This window comes from Poeciliopsis prolifica, unplaced genomic scaffold (genome assembly GCF_027474105.1).
Source record: "Poeciliopsis prolifica strain line A6 unplaced genomic scaffold, Auburn_PproV2 SCAFFOLD038, whole genome shotgun sequence".
Lineage (NCBI taxonomy): Eukaryota > Metazoa > Chordata > Actinopteri > Cyprinodontiformes > Poeciliidae > Poeciliopsis > Poeciliopsis prolifica.
Window position 1 is genome coordinate 5,180,204 of NW_026562413.1, and position 23,326 is coordinate 5,203,529.

A 23,326-nucleotide genomic window follows, 5' to 3' on the forward strand; every position below is an offset into this window, starting at 1 on the left:
ACTGAAATTCATGCAGCCTTAAAATTTAAGGGTATGCATAGCAAACTAGTAGTATGTGACAATAAAACAATGAGATGATAATAAATGGAAAAGTGAGCATTAAATGGTAAGAGTAACAATAGTTAAGATATTATTTTTATTAGTTGTGACAGGAATAATACAATTGTTTTGTCTACATTGTTTTAGATATTTATACTAAAAGGGCCAACAGACTAGGAAAAAAGTTTCAAAAAATGTCTGCATGTTGGAAAATAATTTAATAATCTGGGATCAACCTTCAGATACTGTGCACTATGAAAACATTTTCTGTCAGACTGGCTTGCAAAAAAGGCAAAAACAATAACAATTATTTGGGATTTCTTCCACTTGCATGTCAACAGTTGCTTTTCAGTCCTGCAACCCAAAATGAGCTGAATTGAAAAACAAACCACAAAAACACAAAGATCATGTGTTCGGTCTAAATGAGGTTGGGGATGCTGCACATCTCACATGGAGTTCTGGGCATTATAACTTGCTAGGGTGAGGCATTATTCCTGCATTGTGATTTTAAAGTTACTGTATGCTGTCAAGGTGCTTGCACTGCACTCTGTGCAAGTTGGAAACTCTCATTTTTATTCTCCGGGAATAAGGTGAGGCTGTCAGTTTTCGCCCACTTACCTCTCCTTTGCAACAAGCCAGAGTGTGGGCTGAATTCTGTAATACCTCAGTGAATAAGATACCTCTCCAGACCCTGTTCCTGTATATGGTGCTGCACTGCAGCTGATATCCCATTATGCATCTCAGGCTTTTTCTCCACAGCCTCTCTACTGATTCTTTCCATTTTGAAAGTTACTGTGGGAGAAAAAAGACGGCTGATCTTATTTTCAAATGTTTAGAAATTAAGTGAAATTTTCTTTTACATCTGGAAATGTCACCACATTTTGTTCAAAACATTATTTGAAGGAAAGGTAAAAAAAAATATATATCCCAAAGAATTCAAATCCAATTTTTTTAAGGTGTTAGCTTCGTCCCTGACCTGTTCAATGAAATGAATTAACCCTGCGAGGGCATTCAAAGAAAGCCAGGGTTTTTTTCCCCCTTGACAGAATGACTCTAATTGTTTGGATCAATGTTGTTTTTTTCTTTCTTTTCTATTATAGATTCATGAGAATTTTTCTCTCTAAATCACTTGGGAGAATCTTACAAATCTGATGTCACCTTGAATGTGACTCTGAAAAAAGAATCTGGTCTGTGGAGCGCCCTCAGTTTTTTTTTTTTTCTTGATAATGAGTTTTCTGACCAATTCAATGTCCAGAGGAATTTACCCATTCAGGAATCCTCTCAAGTAAAGGTCTTCAATTCCACACATGCGGTTCTCCAATTATTGTTGTTGCAGGGAATAAAATGCCTTTTTCACTGTCACATTTATTTTATCTGTATTTTAGGCACATTTTTCAAAAATATTTTGTGCCCAGCATCTGTGAAGTTAAACAGTTGTTTGTTTAATCTCACAGCTCAAATGATCAAAGTGTATTCTTACAATTTTATACTGCAAAGATTTACCATTGCTATAACGTAATATGTTCATCTATTCAGCCTAAAGGTGTTCATCTATTCAGCCTAAAGATGATTTACAACTTAACAGTAATAAAATGGATGTAATCCTTTTTGGCACCCCTCATCAAACTCAGTCCTCAAATCTCAGCAGCATCTCAATATTTGGCCTTAATATCCCTTTTTCCACCACCGTCACTAACCTTGGAGTTAGGTTTGACTCTAACCTCACTTTCAACAACCACATCCGTCACCTCTCCAAACTCTCCTTCCTCCATCTCAAAAACATCGCCAGACTCCGCCCTTCCCTTTCCCAATCGGATGCTGAGAGGTTGATCCATGCCTTTATCTCCTCAAGGTTGGACTACTGTAATGCCCTCCTCGTTGGGACCTCTGGTAAAAACCTGCAAAAGCTGCAGCACATTCAGAACTGTGCTGCCCGGGTCCTGATGAGGAGGCACAAATATGACCATATCACTTCTGTTCTCAACTCACTTCATTAGCTACCGATCAAATATAGAATACATTACAAACTCTGTCTGCTCACCTATCAATGCATCCATGGAACTGCCCCTGCTTATCTCAGTGAACTCCTCTCACCGCATGTTACCTCTCAAAGTCTTCGTTCTTCCGCTTCCTTCTACTGCCTGCATCAACCTAAGACCAAACTTGCCAGTATGGGAGATAGGGCTTTTCAGGCTGTAGCTCCGTGACTCTGGAATTCCCTTCCAGAGCCCCCGAGAGCCCCACAAGGTGTGGAGGCTTTTAAAATAGGTCTTCAGACTCACCTTTTTAAACAGGCCTTTTAGAATTGTAAGTTTTTAATTTGTATTTTTGTACCACTTGATGTGAAATGTATTATTGTATGTTTTATTGTAAGTTCTACAATTTATATTTTGTCTCTGTAGCACTTTGAGATTTCTTTGAAATATAAGGTGCGTTACAAATAAAATTTATTATTATTATTATTAATTATGATCATTCAACCTTTTTGATTTGTGGTTCAAAGCAGAACTGTAGGAAGAATGACAGTCAACAAAAATAAGCTGGCACAAAAATAAATGTGAGCAGTTCAAAGGGCATTTTCCACCTTAATATGGAGACGATGTGTTTTATTGTTGTGAGAAGCGATGGTTATTTAATGCAGTTGAACATTTTTGTCAAATTATGCTTTTGTGATTGTTATGTGCAATTGAAATGTTTTCATAAAATAAACTCTGCATAAAAAAAAGTTTCCCTATTGGATGTTTGATCTTTTTAATTACTTTTTCAAATCAGTCATAATCAACAAAATGTGACTATTTCACAAAAAAATCTCAATCTGAAAACTGTTTCCTACAAAATAAAGACAATTCATTTAAAAAAAAAAAACATTTTTACATAAAATAAGTGACTGCACAAATACTGACCTCCTTTAAAGTGCCTGACCTAACTCAACAGAGATCCAGAATATTTCTGCTAGTCGTGTCATAAGGAGTGAAATGAAGATCACCTGAGAGCAGCGAGTGTCTCCAGTGATTGCAGTGTAAAGACAGCTGTGTCTGGAAAGTCCATTCATTGGGTAATGAGTAGTCCTGTCTACCATTACAGCATGAAAACAAAAGAACACTTCAACCAAATTGGGGGGGAAAAAAGGTTTTAAATAGTATATTAGGGATGGATACAATAAATCTGTAAGGCAGTGAACATCCCTGGGAGTTCAGCTAAATTATAAAGTAACCGAGGGGATACTGCACATGTGTGTCTCTGCCGATCAGGATGTCTTTATGAACTAGGTAACCATGCAAGAAAGAGACCAGTGAGACAAGACAGTAAGACAACTCTGACTACGCTGAAGGATTTACAAACGGCTGAGATGGGAGAGACTCTGCAGACAATTATTACCTTGATTCTTCATGAATCAAAGCCTTATGGGAGACTAGCAATGAGAAAACTAAAAAATGTATCAAGACCCAACTCCAAGTTGCACCACAGCAAAACTCCAGAAATATCAAAATGTTCACATTTCATGTTATGTCTGATTCAAGTAAAATAAGTCAAGATTTTCAGGGTCAGTAATTTCTGTCTTTTTTGAATAATTACACACAAAAAAAACATTGTTTTGCTTCTTGTAACTATCTGGCTGTATTATGTGTGTATGGTTGGTAAGCTGAAGCATTCCCTGTTCACGTTCCACACAGGTCAGAAAGCACAGAGACATTCAACACCGGGTAAGGTTCGGCTTAATTGTTTCTCTTTCTTTTAAACCCCCAGCTTTTGTCAGCAGCAGCGCTGATGATGTTGATGGTGGGCTGCTAAACCTCTAGCAATGCTGATTAAATGACAGATAATTACAGGGATTTGAGTGGCACTTGTTTACTGTCAACTCTCAACTTATACTTGTCTTTTGTGTGTGTTTGTGTGCATTTGCACATGTGCCTGTGAATGTGTTACAGGTGGCCGCCCAGTAGGTGGGAAAATGCAGGAAGTCTGCTTGTCTGTGTCCACATGTATCAGACACAGCATGTTTTTCCCTTTCAGAGGCGAGGTATCCTGTGTGTGTGTGTGTGTGTGTGTGTGTGTGTGTGTGTGTGTGTGTGTGTGTGTGTGTGTGTGTGTGTGTGTGTGTGTGTGTGTGTGTGTGTGTTGTGTGTGTGTGTATGCGAGCCACCGATCGCACTGGGAGACTGACTTTCAGGAACCCTGCAGCAAAAACAGGCACTGTGTGTTTCCTGCTCTCACACGCCATTATCACAGGACACACACACACACACATAGATCATTGCCCTATTCTTTTTTTTCCCATTGCAGGTTTCCTCAACGCCTATCCTTGTGCCTCCGGCTGTCAAGATGTTTCGCTGCGATTGTCATGAGACTTGCTCTCTGGGAGCGAAGCAGAGGACACAAATAGGTGAGGAGTGACTGCATCCTCGCAGTCACAGCGCTTTCTCCTCCCACATTAGGTTGCTTACTTTAAGTAGGCCACATTGTCTCTGCTCCTATTTCAGTCTCTCGTGTGTCCAATTCAGGAGTGACATATTTCTCCCCTATTTCTCCAATCACTGCATTACTTCCTGTGTTCTGTCTCGTTTGCTTTCCCAGTCATGTCATTCAGTAGTCCCTCTGGGTGACTACTGAACTTGGTGATTGTATTCACTCATCCTGTCTCTCATTTTGTCACATTACAACCACAAATTTCAACAAATTTTCTTGGTATTTTGAAGAATAGCCAAAACAAAGTAGAACATTATGGTGAAATGGGAGAAAAAATATGCATCACTTTGACAATTTTACACAACCTGAACCCCTTTTACATGATTACCTTAACCCCCCCCCCCAAAAAAATGTGGCCTTAATGGAAGAGTAATGCTGTTTAACTGTTGAGATAAGGGCAAGATAACTCAGTTATGCAAATGCAGAAAAGATGGGAACGAAGTTGTGCTCAGATGAGACCAAAACATCCCGAAAACACTTTTCCCATGGTGAAACATGGTGGTGGCAGCATCATGCTGGGGGGATGTTTCTCTTTAGTGGGACAGGGGAACTGCTCAGAGCTGAAGCAAAGTTAGAAGAAGCAATATTAGAAAAAAACATGTTAAAGACTGGTAAAAAAAATGGTTTGGAAGTTCACCGTCCCACAAAAATCAGACACTAGACTTGTAGCCTGAGTTACACTGGAGTGGTTCAGATCATATTTAAAAAAAGCCTAAACCTGAATTCAGCTTGAACAATAGAAAATGTTGGCATAAGTATGCTCCCGGGCACTCTTCCTTGAGACCTGACAAAGCTAGAGCTTTTCTAAAGAGATGAATTTCAGTTTCTAGATGTGCAAAGCTGATAGAGAAATATACCCTAAAAGACCTGCAGCTGTGATTCCAGTGAAACTATTAATCCTGGGAATGAATGTGGAAGCCAAAATGTTTAAATCCATGCCTTATCTTCCTTCTGTTTCACAATTATGCACTAGTTTGTATTAATCTATCACATAAAATCCAAAGAAAATACTCAAAGTTTTGTGTAAAAAAAAAAAACCTGAAGGGGGGATTAATGATAATACTTTTGCAAGGCACTGTGGCGCACTGCCTTGAGCATGTAAGTACAGGTCGAGATTTAGAGACGACATCGATCAATGCTGCCTTGTAATGTAACCTACAAGCTAAGCTCTTTAAAACGACAAAGGAGAAGGATGAAATGGAAAGAAATGCACCATGACACAATTGCAAACAATTACCATTAATGGCATCATCTATTCCCCACAGAGACTGCACTGAGAGAACAGTGTGCTCCACATCAGTGGTGCAGTGAAAAGTCTTTTTTATTTCTTTTCATAATGTACACGGGAACAAAAAAACCCCAAAAACTACCTTATTTCCCTATATTATTCAGAGAACTTTGTTTATGATGGAATTAACTTTTTTAGATGATTCTGATCGAACAGCCAATGAACCAGTCAGTGCAAGAGAATTGAGTACAATGAAATGTTTGATGACATGTTGTGAACAGACAGTGGTGCGTAACTTGTTCAGCCATGCAGCTCAAGAGGACCAGTTGTTGTCACTGAGTTGTAAACGTAGCTTCTGCTCTGCGCTTTCACTGGCTCCGTGGGCGAGATGACTTCCAGATGGTCTGCAGAAAGTGTTTGCCTTGGGTTACAGCGGGCCAGCCTGCCTGCCTGGGCCTTTTCAGCACAGAGAAAGATGTGAGTGTGTGTGTGTGTGTGTGAGAGAAATGCAAACATGCATTATGCGGTCCAAATCTTTTTTTTTTTTTTTTTCTCACACACACACACTCGCACATGGCAGTGAACTCAGACATTTGGCTGGTATGTTCTGGTCTATAACACCAGGGATGTGTGTAAGTACTCCAGAGAAGGATCCAAGGGTCACTAGAAATTCATGAGTGGAAAAAATAAAAATGCCCAAACAGCACCTCTGAATAATGGCTGGAATAAAATGAAACTTTTTTTTTACGGTAGTTTTTATGTCTATTAATTTAAGCTTAAAAACAAGTCTTTCGTTTTTAAAGATCAGATTTAAAACAAATGGGCAAACCAGGATTTCATTCACTTATCACTGGAATACGATGAAGGGATTAAAATTATATAATTATAAATATATAGTTTTTTTTTTTTTATTAAGCACGGTCTAACCTAACAAATGTGCCATGAAGTTTAATCTGAGTATTAATCAGAAAAGGTTCTTGTAACTCTGGAGGATCTGGACAGATGCACAGCATGGGCAGTGAATGTCGGTCATCTTCCGACACATCTGTCCTCTATCGGAAAGTGGAGGGAAGCTGAAGCCATTGTTGAAATAAAGACGTTCCATAAGCAGTTTGACATGTAGGCGACATGGAAAACCTTTGATGAAATCAGACCAAAACTTAACTGTCTGTGGCCTACATGTAGAATGCTAGCAAAAACTTAAATAAAATCTATCCTTTGTGCTAAAGATACCTTCCCAATTGTGAAGAATGATGGCAGCGGCATCATGCTGTGAGGATGTTACTCAGCTGTAGCAGGTATGCTAAGCTAGACACTCAAATACAAGACAATCTTGTGAAAAAAAAAAAAAAAAAAAAAAACAGTTAAAAGCCCCAAAAAACCCTTCAGCCTGGATTGGTTCAGATAACGTGTTTGAAGTCCCACTGATAATCTGTGGCATCCATCGTGATCAAACTGACTACCTGCAGAGAAGAGTAGGAAACCATTTCAGTCTCTCTGTGTGCAAAGCTGGTAGAGACATGGCTGGCAACAAACATGCACACCACACCTTTAAGAGTTTTTATCAACAAAAACCAGGGGCTACTTCCTTCCTCTTTGCAACGATGCACCAGTTTGTGGCGCATCTTTGCAAAAAAAAAAAAAAATCCAACAAACAAAATGCAAGCAATGTGGCGCTAAAGTGAAAATTATGAAAATGAATTTGAGTCATTTTTGTCCCCGCCCCCTTCAAATCAAAACATAGCTTCAGGTAAATCCACATGACTTAATCTCACCGTGCTTTTTTTTTTTTTTTCCAACCTGTTTTAGGGCACTCAGAAGCAGGCTGCTGGCCTCTCCTCCTCCTCCTCCTCCTCCTCCTGTTCTTCCTCCTCCTCAGCAGCCCTTCAGCCCCGCCCCTCGCCACCTGGCTCTGCTGCGCACCGCCGACTGGAGGCAGAGCGCCGCTACTCCTCTTCCCCACGCCGAGGGAGACGCAGAACACAACCAACCCGAGCGCTGAGACCGAGGGTTCGTTTTTCCATCACTCCTCGACCCCCCCACTCGAAAGAAACAGCTATTTTCGGTTGGAATTCCGACACAGACGCTTATGGGAATTTGAAAGAAAGTAGGAAGAAAACAACAACGAGAAAACAACAACAAAAACAAACAAACAAAGAAAGCAGACGACTGTCTTCAGCATCTTCCCTTCGCATCTCCTCTCCTATCCAGAAGACTCCCGGCTCTCACACCCTGAATATCTCTCCACTGGTCGCTTTTTTTTAGTTATTTTTCACCCCCCTCCTGTCCGCGAGAAGCGCTTCTTCTTCTTCTTCTTTTTTTTTTTTTTTTTTTTTTTTTTTTTGGTTTGTTTGTTTTCTGTCTGTTTGAGGGACTTCCAGCTCCGTTCGTGACCCGCTGGAAAGAACCCGAAGGAGACCCCGAGAGCTGCTGGCCGGACGACGCAGTTTTCGTCTCCCCGACGCAGGAAGGCGGATCACCGCGTGAGAAAGACTGGAAATTATTAATCCCGCACACACCGCCGTACCGCATGGTGGGAATTTCTGCCTCCTTTCAGTGTAAGTGATCGTTGCTCTCATCCCGGTTGGTCGCAAATTGCCGTGGAACAAACTCAAAAGTATTTTGGGGAATGTTTAATATTGATTGGTTATTTGTTGTTGTTTTGTTTTGTTTTTTTTTTTGCTCGATGACCTTTTGAATCTCTTTTGCCTTTTCTGGTTGCATCGGTTCTGTCCTGTAAACAAGCTGGTGTTTTATCGTCTGGTTTACTTGCTGCTCGTGAGAACAAAGAGTTTCTGGCCACATGATAAATGTCATTATGATTTGGGAAAACTGGGATTGTTGCGGTTGGAAGGCTGCACCCAATAGGCATAACTCCTATAATGGAGATAATTAGATTCCCGTCAATTACAGTTTGTTTAAACGGTGACGCTGGCGTTGATGCTGTCAGCTTTCGAGGAATTCAGTTTGGGAGTTATGTCTTTCACAAATTATATAGATATGTGTGCGGGTTTTTTTTTTTTTGTTTGTTTGTTTGTTTTTTTGTTGTTTGTTTTTTTTACTATCATTTTGCATTAATTTCACTCTATAAATATTTCAATCCTGCTCTCTGCTTTAAGATTAAAATGTGCAAAAAACAAAAAGCCTTTTTTTTTCTCGGAGCGCATCTTCTCCAATAAGCCACATGAACTTTCCTGTTGCCTTGTCATTTAAAAGCGCTCCATTTTTCTTTTTTTATGCCTCTATTTCACCCTCTCTTTCACTTTTTTTTTAATAAGTGGCGTAGTCTTGAAATTAAAGACCACGGTTCTATATTTTTTTTTCCCCCTCTTTTTTGCTCCGGCTGGGAAAAGCGCAGACATGCGAGTTTTACAGGGCGTGAGGCTGAACCGGCTGCAGATACAGCAGACACTTTCTCACGACTCAGATTGGAGAGGAAGGAAAATATCTGCTGGAGAACCACGCACACAACTGGGGTTTTTTTTCTTTTCTTTCTTTCTTTCTTTCTTTCTCTAAATGGGCGACAAGACGTCTCCAGCAAAGTGCTTAACTCGTTTTAATTATGCAGTAGAGTTAAAGGATATTTTTGAGCAAATGTATTTAATAATACACATTTAGTCGTCTGTTGATTCAAGTGTTATTTTGCTGGTTATGTGTGGCTGATGTATCTCTAATTTTAGGCCACGTGTGCAAAGAAAAATGTTATTGAAAATTGCATCTTTTTTTTTTTTTTATGACAAGGACTCCCCACTCACTGGGGAAATCTGATGTCATTTCCCACGTCTGGATAAGTTAAGAAAGTGAGCACGGTGTGAGGAGAAACGTGCGCTGCCACGCAAAACAGGGAGAACGAGGCAGTAAATGAAAGGTGAACGGAGCCGGTGATGATGCAGGAGAGTAAGTGAGTGGTGCTGCGATTGCACGTGCGAAAGCGATTGTGTTTACACCCAGAGAAGAGGCTCGCGTTAAAGCCATGCTGCTCTGTGGTCCAGCCTCTGCAGAATCTTCCAGGGGCCATCTGCCCAGCCGCCAGCCTGCCTCACACCTGTTCTCCCAACCTCCTCCCTGCCTCCTCCTCCTCCTCTTCCAACTCCGAGGCTACAGGGTCAAACCCATCAGACCACTGCTCACACACATGCGGACAGCCTTGCAAAAAGAAAAAAAAAAAAAAAAAAGATGGAAGCCATTTTATTCTCGCCTTCGCCGCACACTCGAAGACAAACACAAACCCCGGCTGGCAGTTCGAGCAAGCGATGCTGAAAAAGACTGTGCCGTCGCTTGCACTCTCACTCAATCTGCTGTGCAGATGACACTGGAACCCCCACACACACACACACACACACACACACACACACAAGCCGCCACACACATTCCCTTCGCTTTGATTATTCACATTCGCTCCCCCTTCCCTTATTTGTTTGGTGCTTTCTGATGTTAACCACAGCTAATAGATTTCTAGCGGTTTACGCTGAATCCAAACAAGCCTTTCAGATCACAGAAACAAACAATGAATTGCTATTATTTCAAAATAGGAAAAAAAAAAATAAAACATGCACAGATTTTTCCCTGCAGCACAGAGTCGCATTTAAGCTGCAGCACTGTGATGTAATTACAAAGCGCTTCTTTTAAGTGTGACATGCAGACATTTGGATGCGGTCCAGGTCTGCTGGATGGCGAATAAGGGATGTTGACTCAGTCGATACTGAAGCCTGCGAGCTTTTCTCCATCAGCTGGGATTGCATCATGCGCTCTCCTTCTGCCTGTGTGATCATCTTTTGTGTTTGGATTTGGTTTCAGATTCCAGCATTTAGAAACACTAAATCCGTCGTTTGTGGTTGTGCTTGTGATTTCAAGAGCAGGTCTGTGTTGTTAAATTCAAGTTTGTTTTTTTCGGGGAAAATTACATAATTCTCTTCGTCGTCTGTGTGCCAGCCTGGCAGGTAAGCGATAGCATATCCCAACAAAACCAATTCAATTAAAATCACATTGTCAATCGAAGGTATAAATTGTAATAGCATTGAAGCATCTCAAGCGGAAGAAGCATCGAAGCCGCTAGACGGAGGAGAGCTGTTGGAGGGCCAAATGTCAGCTGGTGAACTGGATGCTAAAACCACTGCTCCCCGCTCTCCTTCGAGATGTATAGATCTGCTCTCATTATTCAGAGCCGTCTCTTACCAAGTCCCAGAGTGAATTATAGATGTAATCACGGCGCGTGCTCCCATACACACCCCGTCCCATTGCAGATCAATAAGTCCATTGATGGTTATCAGTGAGAGGGCAGTTCCCCTCTCTGCTTATTGAATTTCATCACCCGTGAAAGAGCAGCCGTGGTATAAAAAAAAGGGGGTTGCAGGTAAGAGCGCGTGTGTGTATGTGCGCTTGTGAAACCAGCGTCTGTGACGTTTGCGAGAGTGCGTTCCCGTCTTTCTTTTATTGTGGCTGTAATTTGGTCCTTTTATGGCGTCTTATTTTCTGTCTGTGTCAACGGCGAAAACTACCAGCTGATTTTATTAGCCTTGTTCGGGTTTTTACTTCAGATTACGTGAGACTTATTGGGCAAAAAGAAGAAGAGGTCAGTGGAGATATGGACGGGAAATATTAGCTAACTATATATTTGTTTCCATTATTTTGTAAAAGTTTAACCTTCTGACAACTATTTTAGCTGACTCTTCTCTTTAATATAAGCTATGAGAACAGAATAAGTATTTCTTTCAAACCTTCTTGCCATTAGAGGTCATTAATTATTTAAATCAGGAGCAGAGGTGAAGTCTCATTCTGTGTGAGAGGGGATTTGTTGAAAAGCAAGTTTTTACCATTTTAAAGCAAAAAAAAACAAAACAAATTGGTTTATTTTTGTTTTCTTTAGCCTCTTACTATATAGCATTTGTGGAGTTGGCATAACCCAAACCCATTACTAAAACTGCAGTATCGGTGCAAATTTTTCCTAAATAACGTATTTTCTAACTTGGAGAGTTCCAAAACGCTGCCAACATTTCCAAACCACAATGACAGACAGTGGTTGAAAGGCCAAAAGGAGAAAACAAAAAAGCAGCTTACAGCTCTACAGTGTTGGCCTTCCTGTTATCAAAAATCCTGCTCTCTCTTTCTGTGATAGAAAGTTGTGGTCCAAGATTGTGTGAGGTCCAAATCAGAATTGTACTTGTGTGAGACGTCTTCTTGTTAATTTCTAGTTTATCTAGCTTGTTTTAAACTGTAAATTTAATGTTAACATTATAATATGCAACTTCAAAGTATTACTAGTCCCACAATAACCAAATTTTTGTTGTTTGACTAACATTCGATTCATATAATTTGTGTATTGAAAGTGTGGATTTTTTAAAATATTGAAGGTTTAGTTTTTGCAAAACTAGTTTTGACTTAGAGAGCTTAGGAGTTTATACTAAGCAGAAAATTTGAGTTGTCTAACATGATTATAACTTCTAGATTGTGTTTTATCACTTCAGAGTGATTTTAAACCCACAGCATTCAGAGGAAAGTCAATTAATATTTCAGATGTTTACTTAGTTGTAAAAAGCTTCTTCTCACTTCTACAGTTTGTAATTGAACAGTGAAGTCTAAAAACAGCTAAGCTACTTCCTAAAACATTAACTTGTTTACCCACAAGTACTTTCTTCCAGAACCGAGTGAAATGTGCTGCTTTAAGTTTCAGGTGTTGCACATTTTTTTTAACCCTAAAGGTAAAAAACAAACAAACAGAAACTTAAAGAAAATAGTTTTGGCCTTAACATATCATAGAAGTCCATCTTATCTTATCCTAATGTAGCGCTATAAACATATTTACATTTTCATCTAACGTCTGTAGGATTAATGCTGTTATTGTTTTCTTAGGCTCTGATGCAGCTGCTTCGTTTGCTGATAACTTTGGCTGGTGGTCTTTTTGGCTTCCCTGTTTACCTGCATCGTTCACCTGCATCTCTCTTACCCAGAGTTAAATACTCTCTGACTGATGTGTTCAGGAGCATATAAACATGCACGTTGTCTCACATTTACTCCTCATTCTGTTCACTGGATATAGACCGGAACTGAGGTGCTAATTAACTTTACTTTCTCTAACTGTGTCATTCACAAGCAGAACCCCCCCCACACACAGAGAGACACACACACCAATACACACATCCAGAATCTCTCTCTTAGCCTCCCTCGCACGATGTCTGTCCCTTAGCTCGCTTGCTCTCTCATCCACTGTTTATTTTCCTGCCTCCATCTGGAGTCGGCTGATATTGTAATCGCCCTAATGCACATTGCCTTTCACTCTCACACACACATTTGCACACAAACACCCGCCTATACAATGTGCCGTCCTGACAAGCCCCTTTTCTTATTTCAGGAGATAAGCCACTGGATGTGATTGTGTGTGTGTGTGCGTGGTTGCGTGTGATTTAAGTACACACATAGGTGTCTATGATTACAAAAGGACACACAGACACACAAGTGTGTACCTCCCCGCGCTCTGCCAAAGGTGATGATATTGAATAGGCGCTTCATAGCGATGTGAAGTGGCGATAAGGCGGCCAAGTGAAGATGTTAGCGGTTATTGTTAGGCTCCTCAATATTCACCTGTCATATGACTTACATTTATAGATTATCCACAGGTAAAAGGGATGGAGACCCGAGGGAAAAAAAGTGTTCGTTTGCATATTTTGAAAGAGATTTGTTCGAAAAGAAAAGGATGCTAGCGCATGTGGAAGGAGATTACCTTGCTGCAGTGTGCAACGGCTTTTGTTTTTCGATTCAGCAGACGTTTAAAAGCTCAGACGGTGGGAACGTGACGGCTCACACAAATGCCAAGGAAGCGCAGACAGCCGTGATTGATGGAAGGCGTGAGCTGTGAAACCGGGCGATTAGGAAACCTTTTTTATTTAACTCGTTCATGGGAGAACAATTGCTGTAGAATAGACAGGGCCGCCTTCCTATCACTCCATGAAACCTGACTTCATAAGTTGTTTTTGTGCTTTGTGAGAGGTGGACTAGCGAGCATAGGTAGAGAGATGTTGGAACAAAGGAGGAGAAAAACAAATTGGTAAAGAAAGAAAAAGTCAGAACATGTTCATCAAGGCTTTTTAGAAAGATTCACAGAAAAAGTGACGGTTAGAATTGGTTATCAATCAGATAACTTTCTGAATTTGTGAATTCACCATGTTAACTTTGGACTGACAGCACTCTTCTCTGTGAAAGTTGCTTACATTATTAGAAATATGTAGCCTTTTACTTCAGGCTACGAGAGATTAAGAGAGAGCAAGACTTTCAATAGAGAACAGCAAGGCTGTTAGACTAACGCGACTGAATTTTCCAGATGTAGAAATATTGGCACCTTTTGTAAATCTAAAAGTTAAGCTTCATAGTTGAGTGTACACACAGCGACTGCTATTTTCTAGCTATGCTAACGACATCAAGCTCTGATGTCTGATGGTCAACATGTCAACTCTGAATCACTTTCTCTTTGTTTCAAATGATTCAAATCCACCTAGTATTGAATGTTTTGTCTTTGCAGGCCTGCTTTCGCTCATTAATTTTGATGTATAAGCACTGATGAGTGGTAAGCTTTATGAAAAGGGCAGCTGCTCTGGCCAGCCTGGTAAAAAGAAGTGTAATTAAGATCAGCAGACAGGCAGAAAGGGAAAGAAAGAGAAGTGCGGATCGATAGATGCAGACGATGGAGGCTCTGTTTTTATCCCTCCAAGTATTGACATGTTCAGTCAATTACGTCGAGAGGGAAGAAGAAGAGAGAGATGTGAGAGGGTTTGCATTCAGAAATCTGCAGCAGCATCTGCAGATAGCAGTGCTGTTTGCCCTGTGCTTTAACACACATGTTCAAATCCAGATCAGACAACAGAGCCTTTCATCCACCTTCAGCAGACACAATTAAATCCTTGTTTCCTCTTCTTGCTGGTTAAAGTCGCACCACTACAGTCACTATAATGAAGCCCTTTTCTTTTGTGCCTGCATTTGACTTGCATGATGGGTGTTGTTGGAAGAGCGAGGGCTTCCAGCTGTTGTCACTTAGTGTCACAGACAAACCAGGAACCGGGACAATCGGACGATGGTCGCCCGCTCCATCTGATTGTCTTGTTGTCAAACCGACAGCAGGTGCCTGGAACGATAAATGGCAAGCGTCAATTATGTGAAGGAAGAGCCATTTTGGAAATTGGCTCTAAGATAAAGAGGGAAAGCGGGGAAAGGGGACAGTGGGGGTTAAATAAAGATATGAAAAGAGCTGCTCCATTTTCTCAAAATGGGGCCAAGTAACAGCCCCATTTTGTTTAACTTATAGTGCATCATGTCCCCATGCAGACCCTGCTTTTCCCATCCAGCCTTCATGAGTCTGAATCACTACCATCCACCCTACTAAGTATTTGTTCCCTCGCAGTCGATGCAGTCTGTAATAGCCGCAAAATTACACTCTGTTTTGTTCTCAATAAAATTGATATTTGAAGGCATTTTCACCTGTAAAAACAATCTCAGTTCTTTCAATTGGTTTATTTATTCTGTTTATTATTTTGGCCTCAGAGGAAGAAAAAGGCAGAATTTTTCTAGTGAAATCTGAAAAGGTGTTGCAGTTCAGCAGGACAAGAGATAAAGTGGGAAGCTGTGGGTTTGTATTGATGAATCGATACAGATCTCAAGAGCTGCCTCTTAGCTGATGTGTGAATGTGTATATGTGGAACAGACACCCAGACCACCTATTTACTGGTCTGCCTTTCGGTCTGCAGCATGTAAAAAACATAAATCTTTACATCTTTCTGGTCTTGGATCTCAGGCATCATCTGATATGTCTTATGGGTTTGCGACTGACAACCCTTTAATCAAAACATCTGTTCCTTCTTCCTGCTGAATGTTAAGCATATATTGCTCAATTTTCACATACAGCATGCATTTGTCTACTAGCAGAGCCTTTCAAAGTGCCCGTACAGTTTGTGGTGTTGCATATTTTCAGTGGGAAAATATCTGTTTTGAATTGGATTTCATTAGAGAAATCAACATAATCTCGACACAAAGCAATGGATCTGATCTCAAGTCTTCTCCATCCTCTCACAGAGGACTCCCCAGTTAACGGCTAAATTAACAATAAGCATCTGTAGTAATTCTGAGATGTTGAGCTGAGAATGGGGGCTGATTTATTTCAGAACAAATGTAGCCACTGCACTTGAGATGTAGGAAGTCAAAGAGAGAAGAAAGACAAGCATTTGAGCCAACATGAACATATGATCATGTAAACTGCATGTCCACTTGCTTTTGCCTGTTAATAGGCAAAGTTTGGGGATGCCTACTGTGACAGATCCCTTCCAGTATAAAACAGTAAAAAAATTACCAGTCAACTCTGCTCAGCTTCTCTGTGTCTGCTAAAAAGAAGCCTCCCCACAGCATGATGCTTCCCCCCTGGTCTTCCACTATTTTGTTTTGTCGCTCTCCAATGAATCTAGAATTGAATTAGATGGCTTCTGAAGGGAACTGGTTGCATTTGATTTAATCTGAGGTTTAGGAAAATGTTCTGATTTTGGTTACAAGAAACTTTGAAGGCCATGTGTTATTTTTGAGGCACATTTAAAACCCCCCCAATAGGAATGAGTACTTTTGCAGTGCACTGTTTACTTGGACATCAACTGTGTTTCACGCTGACTATGTTGGCATGATGTGGATTTGTATCGACTGGATCGAGCCATTGTCTGACTCCCACCGTCCACAGCCATGTTTGGTCTTCTCGGCTGTGATGAAGCCATTTGTGGAAGAATCTGTCTTTTTCCAAGCGCTAAACGGCTCCAGATTTCGTCGTAACTTTTTGAGGCTTGTTAACTGAGAACAGGCTCGGCGTGGCTGACTGAAAAAGACTCTCACGGAGCAGTGAAATTTCATGCACAAAAACAAAAAAAAGAGGAAAAACACAAAAAAAGGAGAAGAACATAAATCCATCTTCTCCTGTAAAGTTCTGGATTTTTTGGCAGATGTTTTAAGATGTTTGGCCTGAGAGATTGTAATTTTTTGTCCATCTGTCCTCTCTCTGCTCCCCCCGCCCCCAATGTCTTTTTATCAACATCTGGTTTTCAGTGCGGCAGGGAAACAAGTATTCTTTATAAACCGCGGGTTCCCAGTTTCTCCTCTGCGTGTGTTATTAGCTTAACCTCAACTACTGCACTCTCTCTGTGTGCACATACTCACATATGCTATCCATTAGGAAGTCATACCATACAGAAAATGTAATAACTTTCAGTTAGAAAGAGATAAAGTATTTTGGCTTTTTTTTTTCATTCTTCACTTTTTCCATCACTGCAGAGAGTTTGGAGTTCTGGTTTTTATGCCTCCCCTGCGAGAGAACAAATTACTGCCTAGATGTTAGGTTGAGGATGCTTCAGTGAGAGGAAAGCCCCTATTCTCTAAGTATTTTTTTTTTTTTGTATTACCCCTGTTTTCACTCACTGGCTTCTGAGAAGTAAAGTTTAAAAAACTGCATGTATATTTTATTACAGAAATGAATTACAAATTAATAATTTAAACGTATTTCCAGAACAAACTTCAAGTTCCCTTATGGTTGCAAGGTTTCCCCAATATAACTTGCAAAGCCCGGTGGTTGGGCGGTAGGGCGTGTTTTTGAGTTAAAAAGTTGTTAAAAGTTGACGAGAAATTTAAAACTGTCACTTGATAATTATGTGTTTAACACTGTAAGACTTGAACATTAAGTCTTAAATCATGCAAACATTGTAAAAAGACTTAAAAAGATGAGCAATGTTTACCTGCTGGGGGCATAAGTAAAACCTGGTGGCCCACCAGGCTTAAAATACACTGAGAGAAACCCTGAGTTATATTGGATTTTCTCCAGTAATAATTTTCAAATCTTATTATTATCTTTTCTAAAAAGTGATGCAGTTACCTGGTGTATCTGGGACCTCACTCTGATGCCCTATAGTGTCTCAGTGTTGAGGAGGTTGATTTATTTAAGTAAGACAGTTCTGTCAAACATATGCAAAACTAAACCTGCAGAACATAGTATGAACTTAAACTAAGAGTCAATTTGAGCTGAATTTGGATTCAGATAGATCAAGTAGAAACTGAAAAGAACCTGATGAAACGAAAACAAAGTGATAACCAACACCTTATTTTCTGATGTGGATCAAAATGGTCCCAAACTATGAAACCTTTCGTTTGCCATAGTTGCAAATGCTCCATAGTTGGCGCTGTACCGTAGAAGATCAAGAAGTCTTTTGGCAAATGCATCTCGTTGACAGATTTGCTTCCTTATAAACAGTTTGGCGGCCAGTTTCTGTATCGATCACGTGACTTGCTGAAAGCTATACAAGCACCGACACGGGGTTTTGTCTGTGGGCTTGACGCATGCTCCGTCGCTTGCTCCAGCATCGGTGTTGCTTGACCCGTCACTAGTGGATATATAAAAAGTAAATGATCGCATTGCACAAAACAAACCTTTTGTTGGAGTAACACAGACAAATTAATCAGCTGGTGAATTAGCGAGCCTGCATCCAGCTGCTTAGCTCAATTTTTACTCACCTCATTTTTACTGACCTTTTTTTTTACCGTGGTTGATTTACATTTAATGATTGTGCTGTTTGTTATAGAATATGTTTCCAAACTAATAAATTTGTACTTTTGGATAAGCAAAGCAGCATTAATTTAAATGAATCATTGGAATTGGACTGTGTATCAATAAATGCCTAAGATTAAGTGACAAAAGGACTGGTTGAGGAACTCTGCAAAGTGATTTCAATATTATCTGTTTGAAATATCTCATAAAAGCTCCCTCATGTACAACAACTATTGTTTAATCCATGAAATACTTTACAGTTGTGCAAAAATTGCATATTTTTGCACAACTGTGCAAAAATATGCAGTTGGTGGAACTGTGACTTGATTTCTTCAAATATACACATCTCACACATTAACCCACACATGCACACTCACACAATATGGACACACAGTCATTCAGTCACCAAATTGGTCTCCTTGCATGCTCACAAACAGAAGTTGGATGTGCAAACAAAGCCACGCAGCCCAGCACCATACGGCAGAGCTGTCAATCAAGAATGAAGGCATGCTGAGCGTGCTTTGAGTGATGCCATGTAAGGTGGTGTGCATCGCTGTGTGCTTGATAAGGTGAACGATATTTTAAGAATTGCGTGGAATGTCATATTAACAGCCGAGGTTGCACATGCACACACACACGCAGGCATGAGTCACCGGCTACATTTGCTGCTGTTTCTTCTATGCTCGAATGCAGGATATGTAGACTCCTACTCCACCACATACCCATGTCCCACTTTTTTTTTGTAATTTAGTCGCTTAACAAAAGCGTGCTGAGCTTGTTCCTACTACCAATTATGTTCTGTTAAATCAGTGTTGATGCTGTAACACAACACAGTGCGGCAGATAAAGGCACTTTAACAACCATAGCTTGCAACATTTCTTAGCACTTCATCAGATTGAAAAAAAAAACACATTTTCAAATAGGTGTAATAGTATTAGCAAAGCTTGAGTTTGCTAATGTTACCAGAATACAACTAGATTTTAGTTCACATAGTGGTAAACAAGAAAAGCAGGTTGTAAAAAGCTGCTCTAAATTCAGCTGCAGACTACGAGCATCTGCACCAAAGCCTCAGTGTCTGGGATACAGCCTGGTGTATTTGGCTAAAATAAGAGTCTTTGTATTTGCCTCTTTGCCCAAGGCTACAAGATGCAGTCGCACAAAAACATGTACAGAGTCATGACAGATGCCCCTAATTGCTAAAGAGGCTAATGCATTAGTCGTGCACCGCCCCAGGCTTTTGCCTTGTAGGACGACAACAAAACTGAGTCATCAGCTGATTGAGGTTGGAAGACACACATACACACACACACACGCACATATTTATAACCAGTAACATGCCTCAGTTTATCCTGGTCCCACATTTATTTGTCATTATCCCACAAGGAGAATTAAATCTATACTCAGTCATGTTATTTTGAGAATCCCCCGCTCTCAAATATTACCCGCTAACTTTCTGCTCTGGTGTATTTCCTGTTTGAATACACAACTCATTTAGGTGGTTTAAGTTGAAGCGAATGAGCAGAGGTTTGATAATTATCTGATCCAGCCACTTAGACGATTATCCCCGCATGGTGTTTTTTGGTGTTTTGCAGACCTCCGTTTGCTTCCGTGTGTGTGTACGTGTGTGTTGTTGATGTTGTTGTTGTTGGAAGCGGGTGGTATCTTCACGGGGAACTGATTGCAGAGGATTAGATTGTGATTACGCTCGGGGTGGGGTGCAGAAGTAGAGATCGGCGAGAGGGGGGAAAAGGTGACAAAGTGTGGGAAGGTGAATTGTAGAGAGATGATTGGGGGAAAAAATAAGATAACCATCACATGGGAAAAGTAGGTGGAGGCCTCAGTGCCTTGAGAAAGTATTCATACCCTTTGAACTTTTTTTATATGTTGTCAAAACATATGAAAAAAGAACTGCAGAGATCCACCTGCCAAGCGGCAACATCTATGAATGATGAACTTCATAAATCTTACCCTTATGGGAAAGAAAAAAAAAACATACGAGAAGTTCCTTTTACCGCAAGCCATTTAGGGGACTAACATGTGGAAGAAAGTAAGTCTTGTCCTAAAGCAAAACCCTGAATACTTCATCCCATTTTTAAACATAGAGGCGTCAGCATCATGATGTGCGGATATTTTTCTTCAATGTATTTGCATGCCACAAGTTTCGGATCTCTAACCATCAGTATAAGTAGTGTGCTCTACTTTGTATTGCTGTATAATGTAAAATAACACCAAAATACATTAAAGTTTGTGGTTGTAATGTCCCAGTATAAAAGAGATTAGGAGTAATGAATACCTTTGCAAATTACTATAAGCTAAAGCCATTACCATAAGTCTATCACATTTTTTAAAAAAGATTTAAATACTTCCATGTGAATTCATCTGTAATTCAGCTCTGCTTTTCATTGCCCATAGCTGTTGTGGACTACAAACTTCAGCATGAGAGACTTTATGTAGCAGTGCCCAGACAGGCCGGTGGGAGCTATCCAAAGTGGAATTGTTGTGTTTCGGTTTCAAAACCACATTATTACATGGGGTGAGCGAGGTCTGTGTGATTGCGCAGCTCTGATGTCAGCCTGTTTGCTGGTGCCAGCTGGAGAACTCGACCCTGGAAATGGAGAAACCGGGAATAACGCGTGTATGTTTGTGAGTGACTCTAAACTGCTGCGGACTGATGCCAGAAGCCACAGAGTTGAGCAACTGAAGGAGAAGGGAGTAGTGACAGACACATTAAAAAAAAAAACACACAAAAAACGAGGCAGACAGAAATCCCCGAAACACACCATTAACTAAAAAAAAATATGACCTCAGATGCAGTTATAGCTTCTGCTTTTCAGGATCTTAGACAGCAAATAATGTGAAACTACATCTTTGTCTGGAAGCATTTTGGAGTGTGAAAGATGTAACATACATGAGTTCAGTCCTGAAAAGGAGTTTATATCAATAAATTCCTTGACAGAGTTCATAAGTATTTGTATATCATTATTACAGTTTTGATGTGTGCAATATTTCAAATTCTAACTGCTGAGGTGCCAGGATATTATATTACAAGTGCTTTGCATTTTACTTCTACATGCCAATAATTTATCTTGTGTGTTAGATGGACTTTCACCGTGCTCAATGCGCACACTTGATATATATTTTCAGTCAAATAAATACTACAGTTTATGGCAAGAGACAAGGACATTGTGATGAAGAAAGTTTGATTTAACCATAATAGATACCATTACTTCAACATTTCAGCAACGCTATTACAGCTTCATGTTTTTGCGAAGCCCTAGTTGTTAGGGAAGCACAACACCAAACATAGCACACTAAGATAGATGCAAGTCGATACCATGACTATTATTGTGACTGTCAGCACTTACTGAAAATGATGTTAGGTTCACGAGGGCAAGACGAGATTTCACCACCGTTTTTGAAAAATCTATGGCTATTCGTCTAAGCTTGTTTTTTGTTTGTTTTTAAAATGAAAAAAATCACTCTGCATTTCAAGTTTGATTCATTTTAAGATTGTAGATCGTGAAGTTGATATCAAATTCAGTTCAAACTCATAAAAAAAACTGACATTTCTCTCTTTAAGTGCCCAGAGGAAGCTATGAAGCAGATGTTATCTTTAGTGTCATTAGTGGCAAATGGTTAGCCAGATGTGGAATGATCAGTGATTATGAGGCAGAGCCTCACCTGTCATCATGGAGAAATAATAATGATAAAATCATTTATACTGCTATTTTCACCCTGTGGTTTGTACTATAAAGTACCTATTTTTCATTTAGCTTAACCAATTCTGATTATTTTTTTCTTCAAAATCACTAATTTTTTTGCATTTTCCCATTCAAATGCTTGGAAGCGAAGCAGGTGAGGCAGCAGGGAGCTAAGCCTCACCTTGGATTGATCAACCTCTCTTAACTGCACTGGCTACCAGTCTATGAGAGCATGTTCCTCATGTCTGTACGCCGTATGTATATAATGGCAGTGGGGTTTTTTTGTGTGTGTGGAACAAGTATCGTGTGCTGAGGAGCGATCATAAACAGCAGAGAAGGTAGGCAGGCAGTTCTCTTGTCTCACTCCAGGGGGCGCTCATAATCCCAGAAATTGTGACTCCACTGCTAAGTAAGAAACAGTAACAGCGAGCTAGCCATGGAGCTAGCCAGGGAGTTAGCCAGGGAGCTAGCCAGGGAGTTAGCCATGGAGCTAGCCAGCGAGTTAGCCATGGAGCTAGCCAGGGAGCTAGCCGTACAGTAAAGTGCAGCGATATATTTATAGTTTTTCTCCTCTTACCACAGCAACCACTTATTAATAATCGCAAAATAAGCATTAAGCCTAAAACCATACCACTACAACAGACTGAATGTTCTGCTCTTTTGTGGGAAATATTTCAGTGTTTTTCTTTTTTTTTTGTGGCGTTGTTGTCAGTTGCTATGAAAACGAGTCTTCGCGTTTCTGCACTGATACAGAGAATCAGAAAGACGTGATTCTGAGTTGAACTTTAACGTTTTCTCCCTTTGTTCTGGAGCACAGCACCAAATGAATAATATCCACATGTCCACGTTTGATTGAGTTAACGGGATTAATCTAGCGCGGCTGTGCATGACATGAAAAATGTTGTCCGCATGCGCGAAATTTTCTTATGTAAACAATAACGCATATTTGCAAATCTGATTATGATTAAGTCAGTGCCTCACCAGCTACGAACCTCACCGCGCGTCACTGGTCTGGTGTGAGTGAAAACCTGGGGACAGGAGGCGGACCTCGTGAGAAGTGACCAAGAAGACTACTGAGTCTAGTTGTGTGGAAGATGGTAGAGACAGTCACAGTAAACAAAAACTATGCATTTTAAAAGTTCCGCTGTTTTTGCGTTTGTGCAAGTATTCTTGCATCACGACAAAATCCACCGATTCTTTGAACAAAACGTCAAAAACAAGGTGCCAGATTCTTACTTTTGTTTTTTCTTTTTCTTTTGCACTGCATGTGTGCATTTGTTGCACATGGATGGAAAGAGAAAACATAAATGTCTTTTAATGCTATGGCCTGCACTTGTT

General features: G+C 40.3%; 1 protein-coding gene and 1 long non-coding RNA gene across 6 annotated transcripts in view; one reads left to right on the plus strand and one right to left on the minus strand.

Moving 5' to 3' along the window:
* Positions 1-7,663: 7,663 nt before the first annotated feature.
* runx1t1 (RUNX1 partner transcriptional co-repressor 1) overlaps positions 7,664-23,326 on the plus strand; it is a 70,715-nt gene continuing 55,052 nt past the window's right edge. For 4 of the 5 annotated variants that reach the window (XM_055053765.1, XM_055053766.1, XM_055053767.1 and 1 more), the window contains exon 1: positions 7,664-8,292. In XM_055053765.1, coding sequence (XP_054909740.1) covers positions 8,265-8,292 — 28 coding nt within the window. In that variant the 5' untranslated portion in view covers positions 7,664-8,264. Of the gene's footprint in view, positions 8,293-22,924; positions 23,210-23,326 lie in introns of those variants that run through there. The other variant, XM_055053768.1, reaches the window with a different exon arrangement.
* On the minus strand, positions 13,465-23,324 carry LOC129375005 (uncharacterized). Its single transcript, XR_008607589.1, has 3 exons — positions 23,225-23,324; positions 22,970-23,016; positions 13,465-14,846 (listed from the first exon to the last, which is right to left on the minus strand). It is a non-coding gene; the product is annotated as an uncharacterized LOC129375005 (long non-coding RNA).